The 13,091-nt window shown below is 46.2% G+C and overlaps 1 protein-coding gene across 1 annotated transcript in view; it reads left to right on the forward strand.

The window, feature by feature from the left end:
* The first annotated feature begins 137 nt into the window (after window positions 1-137).
* Window positions 138-13,091, forward strand: part of UCMA (upper zone of growth plate and cartilage matrix associated) — a 39,319-nt gene continuing 26,365 nt past the window's right edge. The window contains exons 1-3 of the mRNA XM_069762052.1: window positions 138-269; window positions 12,244-12,309; window positions 12,522-12,614. Of these exons, the coding sequence (XP_069618153.1) occupies window positions 212-269; window positions 12,244-12,309; window positions 12,522-12,614 (217 nt within the window). The 5' untranslated portion in view covers window positions 138-211. The remainder of the gene's footprint in view (window positions 270-12,243; window positions 12,310-12,521; window positions 12,615-13,091) is intronic.

Consider the following 13,091-nt stretch of genomic DNA (forward strand, 5'->3'; position numbering starts at 1 on the left):
ACGAGATTCTTAGTTATCATTAGTTTCAATTTTCCTGCCAGTTGTATATTGTTATAGTTGACTTGTAGGGTCCATAGGCACTCAGTCACCATGCCCCTCCTCCTCCCTAGATTCCAGCTGCCTGCCTCACCTTCAATCTGACACATGAGGAATTTGTAACTTTTTCTCAGTCCCTTGCAGCCCATAGACAAGACAAGAAATCTCAGCAAAGATGAGCTGGAAACAGGTTTTATTCTTGGCTGTTGCAACAACACTGGTGCTTCTTGCAGGTAAAACCATCTTCTAAATCTAGAGTTTGGAGGGTCTGAAACTTTGTGTGGTATTGTCTCATATGAGAGGCTACCTGACATGTTGTATGTCGCTCCCACATATGAGGGTATGTTATTTGTCACATCTAACAGCTTACCTGATATACTGGGAGATATTAGGGTTTATCAGGCTCATTGTGTAATTTACCCACATATTAGGGGTCTGTCTAATATATTCAGTAGTGTTCATGTATGTGACACCTTATACAGTGTGTGGGGTTCCTACATATGAGGGGTCTGTCTGCTACAGTATGTGGGGTTCCTACATTTGAGGGGTCTGTCTGATACAGTATGTGGGGTTCCTACATATGAGGGGTCTGTCTGCTACAGTATGTGGGGTTCCTACAGTTGAGGGGTCTGTCTGATACAGTATGTGGGGTTCCTACAATTGAGGGGTCTGTCTGATACAGTATGTAGGGTTCCTACAATTGAGGGGTCTGTCTGATACAGTATGTGGGATTCCTACATATGAGGGGTCTGTCTGCTACAGTATGTGGGGTTCCTACATTTGAGGGGTCTGTCTGATACAGTATGTGGGATTCCTACATTTGAGGGGTCTGTCTGATACAGTATGTGGGGTTCCTACATTTGAGGGGTCTGTCTGATACAGTATGTGGGGTTCCTACATATGAGGGGTCTGCTTGATACAGTATGTGGGGTTCCTACATATGAGGGGTCTGTCTGATACAGTATGTAGGGATCCTACATATGAGGGGTCTGTCTGATACAGTGTGTGGGGTTCCTACATATGAGGGGTCTGTCTGATGCAGTATGTGGGGTTCCTACATTTGAGGGGTCTGTCTGATACAGTATGTGGGGTTCCTACATATGAGGGGTCTGCCTGATACAGTATGTGGGGTTCCTACATATGAGGGGTCTGTCTGATACAGTATGTAGGGATCCTACATATGAGGGGACTGTCTGAAACAGTGTGTGGGATTCCTACATATGAGGTGTCTGTCTGATACAGTATGTGGGGTTCCTACATATGAGGGGTCTGTCTGATACAGTATGTGGGGTTCCTAAATTTGAGGGGTCTCTCTGATACAGTATGTGGGGTTCCTACATATGAGGGGTCTGTCTGATACAGTATGTGGGGTTCCTAAATTTGAGGGGTCTCTCTGATACAGTATGTGGGGTTCCTACATATGAGGGGTCTGTCTGATACAGTATGTGGGGTTCCTACATATGAGGGGTCTGTCTGCTACAGTATGTGGGGTTCCTACATTTGAGGGGTCTGTCTGATACAGTATGTGGGGTTCCTACATATGAGGGGTCTGCCTGATACAGTATGTGGGGTTCCTACATATGAGGGGTCTGTCTGATACAGTATGTAGGGATACTACATATGAGGGGTCTGTCTGATACAGTGTGTGGGGTTCCTACATATGAGGGGTCTGTCTGATGCAGTATGTGGGGTTCCTACATTTGAGGGGTCTGTCTGATACAGTATGTGGGGTTCCTACATATGAGGGGTCTGCCTGATACAGTATGTGGGGTTCCTACATATGAGGGGTCTGTCTGATACAGTATGTGGGGTTCCTACATATGAGGGGTCTGTCTGATACAGTATGTGGGGTTCCTACATATGAGGGGTCTGTCTGATACAGTATGTAGGGATCCTACATATGAGGGGACTGTCTGAAACAGTGTGTGGGGTTCCTACATATGAGGTGTCTGTCTGATACAGTATGTGGGGTTCCTACATATGAGGGGTCTGTCTGATACAGTATGTGGGGTTCCTAAATTTGAGGGGTCTCTCTGATACAGAACGTGGGGTTCCTACATATGAGGGGTCTGTCTGATACAGTATGTGGGGTTCCTACATTTGAGGGGTCTCTCTGATACAGTATGTGGGGTTCCTACATATGAGGGGTCTGTCTGATACAGTATGTGGAGTTCCTACATATGAGGGGTCTGTCTGATACAGTATGTGGGGATCCTACATATGAGGGGACTGTCTGAAACAGTGTGTGGGGTTCCTACATATGAGGTGTCTGTCTGATACAGTATGTGGGGTTCCTACATATGAGGGGTCTGTCTGATACAGTATGTGGGGTTCCTAAATTTGAGGGGTCTCTCTGATACAGTATGTGGGGTTCCTACATATGAGGGGTCTGTCTGATACAGTATGTGGGGTTCCTACATTTGAGGGGTCTCTCTGATACAGTATGTGGGGTTCCTACATATGAGGGGTCTTCCTGATACAGTATGTGGGGTTCCTACATATGAGGGGTCTGTCTGATACAGTATGTGGGGTTCCTACATTTGAGGGGTCTCTCTGATACAGTATGTGGGGTTCCTACATATGAGGGGTCTATATGATACAGTGTGTGGGGTTCCTACATATGAGGGGTCTGTCTGATACAGTATGTAGGGATCCTACATATGAGGGGACTGTCTGAAACAGTGTGTGGGGTTCCTACATATGAGGTGTCTGTCTGATACAGTATGTGGGGTTCCTACATATGAGGGGTCTGTCTGATACAGTATGTGGGGTTCCTACATATGAGGGGTCTGTCTGATACAGTATGTAGGGATCCTACATATGAGGGGACTGTCTGAAACAGTGTGTGGGGTTCCTACATAGGAGGTGTCTGCCTGATACAGTATGTGGGGTTCCTACATATGAGGGGTCTGTCTGATACAGTATGTTGGGTTCCTACATTTGAGGGGTCTCTCTGATACAGTATGTGGGGTTCCTACATATGAGGGGTCTGTCTGATACAGTATGTGGAGTTCCTACATATGAGGGGTCTGTCTGATACAGTATGTGGGGTTCCTACATATGAGGGGTCTGTCTGATACAGTATGTGGGGTTCCTACATATGAGGGGTCTGTCTGATACAGTATGTAGGGATCCTACATATGAGGGGACTGTCTGAAACAGTGTGTGGGGTTCCTACATATGAGGTGTCTGTCTGATACAGTATGTGGGGTTCCTACATATGAGGGGTCTGTCTGATACAGTATGTGGGGTTCCTAAATTTGAGGGGTCTCTCTGATACAGTATGTGGGGTTCCTACATATGAGGGGTCTGTCTGATACAGTATGTGGGGTTCCTAAATTTGAGGGGTCTCTCTGATACAGTATGTGGGGTTCCTACATATGAGGGGTCTGTCTGATACAGTATGTGGGGTTCCTACATTTGAGGGGTCTCTCTGATACAGTATGTGGGGTTCCTACATATGAGGGGTCTATATGATACAGTGTGTGGGGTTCCTACATATGAGGGGTCTGTCTGATACAGTATGTAGGGATCCTACATATGAGGGGACTGTCTGAAACAGTGTGTGGGGTTCCTACATATGAGGGGTCTGTCTGATACAGTATGTGGGGTTCCTAAATTTGAGGGGTCTCTCTGATACAGTATGTGGGGTTCCTACATATGAGGGGTCTGTCTGATACAGTATGTGGGGTTCCTACATTTGAGGGGTCTCTCTGATACAGTATGTGGGGTTCCTACATATGAGGGGTCTGTCTGATACAGTATGTGGAGTTCCTACATATGAGGGGTCTGTCTGATACAGTATGTGGGGTTCCTACATATGAGGGGTCTGTCTGATACAGTATGTAGGGATCCTACATATGAGGGGACTGTCTGAAACAGTGTGTGGGGTTCCTACATATGAGGTGTCTGTCTGATACCGTATGTGGGGTTCCTACATATGAGGGGTCTGTCTGATACAGTATGTGGGGTTCCTACATTTCAAGGGTCTCTCTGATACAGTATGTGGGTTTCCTACATATGAGGGGTCTGCCTGATACAGTATGTGGGGTTCCTACATATGAGGGGTCTGTCTGATACAGTATGTGGGGTTCCTACATTTGAGGGGTCTCTCTGATACAGTATGTGGGGTTCCTACATTTGAGGGGTCTGTCTGATACAGTATGTGGGGTTCCTACATTTGAGGGGTCTGTCTATTACAGTATGTGGGGTTCCTACATATGAGGGGTCTGCCTGATACAGTATGTGGGGTTCCTACATATGAGGGGTCTGTCTGATACAGTATGTAGGGATCCTACATATGAGGGGTCTGTCTGATACAGTGTGTGTGCGGTTCCTACATATGAGGGGTCTGTCTGATACAGTATGTGAGGTTCCTACCTTTGAGGGGTCTATATGATACAGTATGTGGGGTTCCTACATACGAGGGGTCTATATGATACAGTGTGTGGGGTTACTACATATGAGGGGTCTGTCTGATACAGTATGTTGGGTTTCTACATTTGAGGGGTCTGTCTGATACAGTATGTGGGGTTCCTACATATGAGGGGTCTGTCTGATACTGTATGTGGGGTTCCTACATACGAGGGGTCTGTCTGATACAGTATGTGGGGTTCCTACATATGACGGGTCTGCCTGATACAGTATGTGGGGTTCCTACATATGAGGGGTCTGGCTGATACAGTGTGTGATATGTCTCTCTGACATACTGTGGCATTTCCACGCATAAGGGGTTTTATTGTGTGACCTTCGTACATATGAGGAGTCCATGAAATCTAAATTCCAGATACTTGCTATCGTTTATATCACATATGATAGAATACGCTAGATGCATTAGTGAATATTTAATTTATGAGATCTTTATTTAAACAAACTTACCACTAAAAAGTTTTAGGTTTATGTGCTAATAACCGCAGTAAATAATTCACATATATATTATGGATGACATGAGTAGCAGATGTCTGTGGGATTATAACTAGAGTTGAGCGACTTTTATGTTTTTCGGATCGAGTCGGGTTTCGCGAAACCCGACTTTGTCAAAAGTCGGGTGAAATCGGCCGATTATTGCGAAAAGTCGGGGGCCTACCGAAACACAAAACCCAATGCAAGTCAATGGGGAATCAAAGTCGGCAGTGAGTGGAGGACAGGAAAACACCTACAGTGCCCATTTTAATAACAAAAACATCAATTCATATTACTTAAGCTTGTCAATCTTAATTTACTTTATAATAATAGTTAGGCATTGAAAACTGGGGGGTCATTTGGCTAAAGTTGTGGGGGGGTAGGGCTGGCTCAAGATTTTCGTGGGCCCAGGAAACGCAGAATACTTCACGGCGGTGGAGCAGGGAGAGGTAAGTATTTCAACTTTGCAAGTGCTGTGATCCTGAGCAAGCAGGGGGGGCCCACTCATTGGCGTTGGCACTGGCACAGGGCCCCTCATAGTACGGCGGTGTGTTTGACGGCGGGTGGCGCCTCCCACTGACAGAGACACTTTTGAGTACTATGAGGGGCCCTGGGCCAGTGATGTCGCCAACGAGTATGCCCCCCCACCTGATGAAGGAACCTGCACTTTCATCTGCACCTTCCTCTTTGTCCCCGTGTAAGGTGGTATAGTATGCGGGAAGGGGAACCTGACTTTCAGCAGGGTCAGATTCTGGCTGTGTAGAGTGCAAGGGGAATGTAGTGGTCTGGGTCAATGTACCAGCAGACTCATCTAGCAGTGGCTGGGCAATGGGCAGGATGAGGAGGAAACACAGATATAGGCCCAAATAACAAAGTAGGCTAAATGCAGTTCAAATGTGGTAACATGACTAAACAGGCGGCATTGCTTTGTTCAGTGGAGGACAACTGTAATGAGTGTCAGACACAGTTAGTAGGCCCAAATAATAAAGTAGGCTAAATGCAGTTCAAATGCGGAAACATGACTAAACAGGCGGCATTGCTTTGTTCAGTGGAGGACAACTGTAATGAGTGTCAGACACAGTTAGTAGGCCCAAATAATAAAGTAGGCTAAATGCAGTTCAAATGTGGTAACAGGACTAAACAGGTGGCATTGCTTTGTTCAGTGGAGGACAACTGTAATGAGTGGCAGACACAGTTAGTAGGCCCAAATAATAAAGTAGGCTAAATGCAGTTCAAATGCGGTAACAGGACTAAACAGGCGGCATTGCTTTGTTCAGTGGAGGACAACTGTAATGAGTGGCAGACACAGTTAGTAGGCCCAAATAATAAAGTGGGCTAAATGTCTGCCCAAAAATTGTTCATAAATAAACAGGTGGCATAGCTAGGTACAGGGTTGGGCTCTTCTGCTGAGTAGGCGCAAAGTATTAACTGGTCTAAATGGAGGCCAGGGCCCCTGTATATTTTAACTATCATCTATCATTTCAACAAATTTGTATTGGCAGTGCCATTGAAGGATTTAACAGCACAGACTACACAGTGGTGGAGCAGGGAGAGGTAAGTATTGCAAGTGGTAGAGCACTGTTTGAGCTGGGGGGAACACTCTCTCGTGGGCGGCGGTACTGGCAAAGGGCCCCTCATATTACGACGGTGTGTCTGACGTTGGTTGTGCACGACCACCGTCAGAGACACTTCATTGTACTATGAGGGACTCTGTGCCAGTGCCGTCGCCCAAAAGTGGGCCCACCCACCTGTCCAGGCAAACGGCACTCACACGGGTGCTTGCGCCAGGTGGTGACCACGGCCCTGTGGGGGGAGTCAGCCCATTTAGGGAGGTATCAAAATGGCCTATGGTGGACATTCAGCAGCTGCAAATGGAGGAATTGGAGAAGCCAGTAAGAGGAGGCAAAAAGCAAGACATTTTTCAGGCAAGCTACGTGTCAGCAGGGGAAGGTGGGACAAAATAATTTGAAATCCATGATTGGTTCATTTTAATGAAGGTTAGATCATCAACATTCTGGGTAGCCAGACGTGTCCTTTTTCGGTCAGTATTGAACCAGCAGCACTGAAGACTCTTTCTGATAGCACACTAGCAGCAGGGCAAGCGAGCTCCCGTAATGCATATTCTGCCAATTCAGGCCAGGTGTCTATTTTAGATGCCCAGTAATCAAAGGGGAATGACCTGTGAGGGAGAACATCGATAAGGGAGGAAAAGTAGTTTGTAACCATACTGGAAAAATGCTGTCTCCTGTCACTTTGAATCGATGCAGCAGTACCTGTCGTGTCAGCGGTCATTGCGAAATCACTCCACAACCTGGTCATAAAACCCCTCTGTCCAATGCCACTTCGGATTTGTGCACCTCTAACACTTCTGCCATGTTGCCCCCTACGGCTCGTGTGAGAACCATCACAGCCGCTGTGTGCTGGGAATGCCTGAACCAAACGGTCTACAAGAGTTGCTTGTTTGGTAGCCAATATTTGCTCAAGGTTCTCATGTGGCATGATATTTTGTAATTTTCCTTTATATCGTGGATCCAGGAGGCAGGCCAACCAGTAATCGTCATCGGTCATCATTTTGATAATGCAGGGGTCCCTTTTTAGGATACGCAAGGCATACTCAGCCATGTGGGCCAATGTTCCAGGTGTCAATTCACTGCTTGTGCTGGGTTGAGGAGCACTTTCTTGCAAATCAACATCACTTGTGTCCCGCAAAAACCCTGTACCTGACCTTGCAACGCCATCAGTTTCTATTGCCCCCTGAGAAGCATCCTCCTCCCATAAATATTCATCCCCATCATCCACTTCTTCATCCGCCTCCTCGTCCAGGAGAGTTCCCTGAGCAGACAATGGCTGACTGTCATCAAGGCTTCCCTCCTCCTCGGCTGCAGACACCTGCTCCTTAATGTGCGTCAAACTTTGCATCAGCAGACGCATTAGTGGGATGCTCATGCTTACGATGGTGTCGTCTGCACTTACCAGCCGTGTGCATTCCTCAAAACACTGAAGGACTTGACAGAGGTCTTGTAGCTTCGACCACTGCACACCAGACAACTCCATGTCTGCCATCCAAATGCCTGCCCGTGTATGTGTATCCTCCCACAAATTAATTACAGCATGGCTCTGTTTGCACAGCCTCTGAACCATGCAGTATGGAGTTCAACCTTGTTGCAACGTCGATTATTAGGCGGTGCTGGGGAAGATTCAGCGATCGCTGATGGTTCAGCAAACGGCTGGATGTGCGAGCAAAGTCTTTGCACCTTCAGGAGCAGGGCTGGTAACTCCGGATAATTTTTGAGGAAGCACTGCACCACCAGGTTCAAGGTGTGAGCCAGGCAAGGTATGTGTTTCAGTTCTGAAAGGGCTATGGCAGCCATAAAATTCCTTCCGTTATCACTGACTACCTTGCCTGCCTCAAGATGTATACTGCCCAGCCATGACTGCGTCTCTTGCTGCAAGTACTCTGCCAGTAACTTCTGCGGTGTGTCTATTGTCACCCAAACACTTCATTTGTAACACAGCCTGCTCACGCTTACCACTAGCTGTTCGATAATGGGACACCTCGTGTGCAACACTGGCAGCTGCAGATGGAGTGGTCGTGCGACTGTGCTCTGTGGACGAGCTTTTGCTTCTGGAGGAGGAGCAGGAGGAGGAGGGGTGGCGAACGCCTACAGCCAACTGTTTCCTAGACCGTGGGCTAGGCAGAACTGTCTCACTATGGCTGTTCCCTGTGGACCCTGCATCCACCACATTAACCCAGTGCGCCGTGATGGACAGGTAATGTCCCTGGCCATGCCTACTGGTTCATGCATCAGTTGTGAGGTGCACCTTTCCACTGACTGATTGCCTCAGTGCATGGACAATGCGGTCTTTGACATGCTGGTGGAGGGCTGCGATGGCTTTTCTCGCAAAGAAGTGCCGACTGGGTAGGTCATAGCGTGGTACTGCGTAGGCAATCAGGTCTTTGAAAGCTTTGCTTTCAACCAACCGGTAGGGCATCATCTCTAACGAGATTAGTATAGCAATGTGGGCGTTCAAACCCTGTGTACGCGGATGAGAGGATGAGTACTTTCTTTTCCTAACGAGAGTCTCTTGTAGGGTGAGCTGGACTGGAGAGCTGCATATGGTGGGACTAGCGGTGGTGGTGGTGGACATGGCGGATTGAGAGAGGGTTGGTGATGGTATTCTTGATGTTGGCCTACATACAGTGTTTCCTACCAATAACCTTGTGATTCCCTGACTGCTTTGGCCTTGCGACTATACCTCCACATTTGCTGCTGGTGGTGTCCTAACCGGTGGGCTTACAGTGAGGGAAGCAATGTAGCGTTGCTGACTACCTTCATTTCTGAGCAGGTGCACCAACGGTACGGGACGTTTGGTAGTTAGTCCAGGCTTGCAAGTGCATGCTGGTTAAATGTCTAAGCATGCACGTTGTATTTAAATTTTGAAGAATCTTCCCTCTGCTAAAGGCCTTTGAGCATTTCTTACAGATAACTTTTGACTTATCATTCGGATCTTGGTTAAAAAATTGCCACACTACACTCTTCCTACTATGGAATACCTTTTCAGGCATTGCACGCTGTGCTACTTTCACCGGATGGCCACGCTGTCCTAAAACTGTTTTTGTTTTTGACAAACTTTTTGGCCTGATACGGGCCTGCCAGATGACAGCTGTTGCGATGTAGATGGCTGCTGCAGATCATCCTCCTCCGCTTCTGAGCTACTGGCAGCGGCACCCTCTTCCTCCAATGGCTGCTAATCTGGGTCAACAACTGGGTCATCTATCACCTCCTCTTCAATGTCATGTGCACCTTCCTCTGTGTCACTGTGTAAGGTGCTATAGCGTTTGGGACGGGGCACCATAGTCTCATCAGGGTCAGATTCTGGCTCAGTACACTGCGAGGGCAATGTAGCGATCTGAGTCAATGGAACAGCATAATAATCTAGCTGTGGCTGTGCATCAGTGCACTCCATGTCCGATTCATCTTGTAATGGGCTGTTAACAATTTCCCTTTCAAACCCAGGCACGGTATGTGTAAAGAGCTCCATGGAGTAACCTGTAGTGTCGCCTGATGCATCCTTCACTTTTGGTTTGGGTGAAGGACACAAGGAAACATCTTGTTCCTGACTGGGAGCATCCACTGACGACTCACTGCTTTTATATTTGGAACTTTCTGAAGAGGAGGTGAAAGAGCTAGAGGCTGAGTCAACAAGGAAAGCCAAAACCTTTTCCTGCTGCTCCGGCTTTAAAAGTTGTTTTCCTACTCCCAGATAAGGGAGCCTTCGAGGCCTTGTGTAGCCAGATGATGACGCTGGGTCAACACCTCCAGCCTTAGGTGCTATTGTGCTTTGCCACTACCACCAGATGCACCACCACCACCATCAGTACCAGATGGCAACCACTGCCCATGGCCACGGGCTCTTCCACCAGACTTCCTCATTTTTTGGAAAATCTAACCAAAATAGCAACCATTATATGGTACTGTAAAACAAGGTAGAAGGTGTATATAAACTTGTTGAGAATTTAAATCTCCCTTTTTTTGGGGGGAGACTGAACCAAAACTCAGGTCCTGTGTATAAAACAACACATTGTAAGTGGCAGAAAGTGGCTGGCTGATATACGACAAACTAACAGGACTGAGGTATATCCACTTTGTGAGAATTTAAATCTCCCTTTTTTTGGGGGGAGACTGAACCAAAACTCAGGTCCTGTGTATAAAACAACACATTGTAAGTGGCAGAAAGTGGCTGGCTGATATACGACAAACTAACAGGACTGAGGTATATCCACTTTGTGAGAATTTAAATCTCCCTTTTTTGGGGGGAGACTGAACCAAAACTCAGGCCCAGTGTATAAAACAACACAATGTAAGTGGCAGAAAGTGGCTGGCTGATATACGACAAACTAACAGGACTGAGGTATATCCACTTTGTGAGAATTTAAATCTCCCTTCTTTTTGGGAGACTGAAACAAAACTCAGGCCCTGTGCATAAAACAACCCAATGTAAGTGGCAGAAAGTGGCTGGCTGATATACGACAAACTAACTGGACTGAGGTATATCCACTTTGTGAGAATTTAAATCTCCCTTTTTTGGGGGGAGACTGAAACAAAACTCAGGCCCTGTGCATAAAACAACCCAATGTAAGTGGCAGAAAGTGGCTGGCTGATATACGACAAACTAACTGGACTGAGGTATATCCACTTTGTGAGAATTTAAATCTCCCTTTTTTGGGGGGAGACTGAACCAAAACTCAGGCCAGTGTATAAAGCAACACAATGTAAGTGGCAGAACGTGGCTGGAAGATATATGAAAAAATACAAGGACTGTAGTACAATTTCAATTTCTCTACAATGATTTCAGGACAAGTATGGCAGCAATAAAAAGGACTGCTGCACACAAAAGTGTGGACAAATAAACAAGATAACTGTGCAGAAAGGAGCAACAGGATTTTTGCTTTTAAAAAAGCAGTTGCTTTGCCCAGCAGCGTGCAAACACCAATGCAGCTATCAGGGAGCCTTATAAGGCAGCCTAATAAGCTACAGAGATGATGCACAAAAATATAGCCTCCACTGTCCCTGCAAAAAAAGGTGGTGTTGGACAGTGGAAATCGCTACAGCACAAGCAGTTTCGGGGCTTAATCTTCCCTCCCTAACTATATCCCTTCATCTGATGAAGCTGCAGCAACCTCTAACTATGCTAAGATCGGCAGAAGTAAGATGGCGGTTGGCATGCACGCCCCTTTATAGCCCCTGTGATGCCGCAGAAAGCAAGTCAATCACTGTCATGCCCTTCTCTAAGATGGTGGGGAGCGAGACTTAAGTCATCACGCTGCCCACACTCTGCATCCTCCTTCATTGGCTGAAAAATGGCGCTGAAAGCGTCATACGAAACGCGACTTTGCGCGCAGATTGCCAACCTCCTGGCTGATCCCACACTAGGATTGGGTCGGGTTTCATGAAACCCGACTTTGCCGAAAGTCGGCGATTTTTGAATTTGTCCAATCCGTTTTGCTTAACCCTAATTATAACATCTCCATTATTACTTTATTTCTTGTACCATAAGTATAATCTTAGTGTAGATTCACATGAACAGTCATTTACCCCCTGACACGGATTTAACCCCTAATAATTTTGCCAAAATACTGCGGCAAATCGAGATTACAGCCTGTGTGAATCCACCCTGAGAGTGGACTACATCTTCATAAAGCGCCGTACATGAACTTCTTGATTGTACAACTTGTTAATCGGTTTCATATGAACTTCCAGTTATGTCTCATGCTTGATTGCCCTCTAATTTCCTACTCTCTAGTTCTCCATGTGAGTGAAGGTGCTGCTGTAAGAAACAGCGATGATGGGGCAGCAGACAGGAAAGAAAGTAAGTAACATTCACATACATACTGTTTAGAATGCAACATACACTAAAAAAATAAAAATCACCCAAATTCACAAAAATCCTATTCAGACTACTAGATAATGAAGATGGAAACAAGTGAATGATTTCGCTATTTTAGTAACTTAGTAAGCCGTTCTAGCTCTGAATATAAAGCGTAAAATCCACTAAAGTGCATTTCATCCATCCATCCACAGGCTTGAAGAAGATTTTCATGCAGGAATCTGAGGCCTCCAACTTCTTCAAGAAACGTGGCAAGAGATCACCTAAGTCCCAGGATGAAATAAATGGTGAGGGTGTTTGCTTTTGATCCATGCTCATTTTTCTGCTCTCTGGTTTCCTTGAAATTGGTCGGGTTTCCTGGGGTCACCATAAAGGGCTGAATTTGTTTGCTGCCACAGGATTATAAGACTGAATCTGGTTTAGGAGATTTTATTCTAATACTGATAACTAAATGTTGTAAATGTTTACGACTGTAAGCCTCTCAAGTTTAGCTGTATTATTTTCTGTTAATGAGTTTAGATTTATTTTGTACAGCTCACTGATACTGATACGAAGGGACAAGTGATAGCAAAATATATGCCTAGAGTTCATTCACACAGCAGGTCCATGTATATGGGGGTACAGTGACACACAGAGTCCCAGCTGCATTATAGTGGCTCAATAAACAGGAAGGAGATGCTTCTAGGGACGAAGAAGAAGAAGACCTCTGTAGTACAGCACCAGTGGCACAATTTTATTCCTATTGATTGATGTGGCACCTGAAT

Source organism: Ranitomeya imitator, chromosome 4, assembly GCF_032444005.1.
Source record: "Ranitomeya imitator isolate aRanImi1 chromosome 4, aRanImi1.pri, whole genome shotgun sequence".
NCBI lineage: Eukaryota > Metazoa > Chordata > Amphibia > Anura > Dendrobatidae > Ranitomeya > Ranitomeya imitator.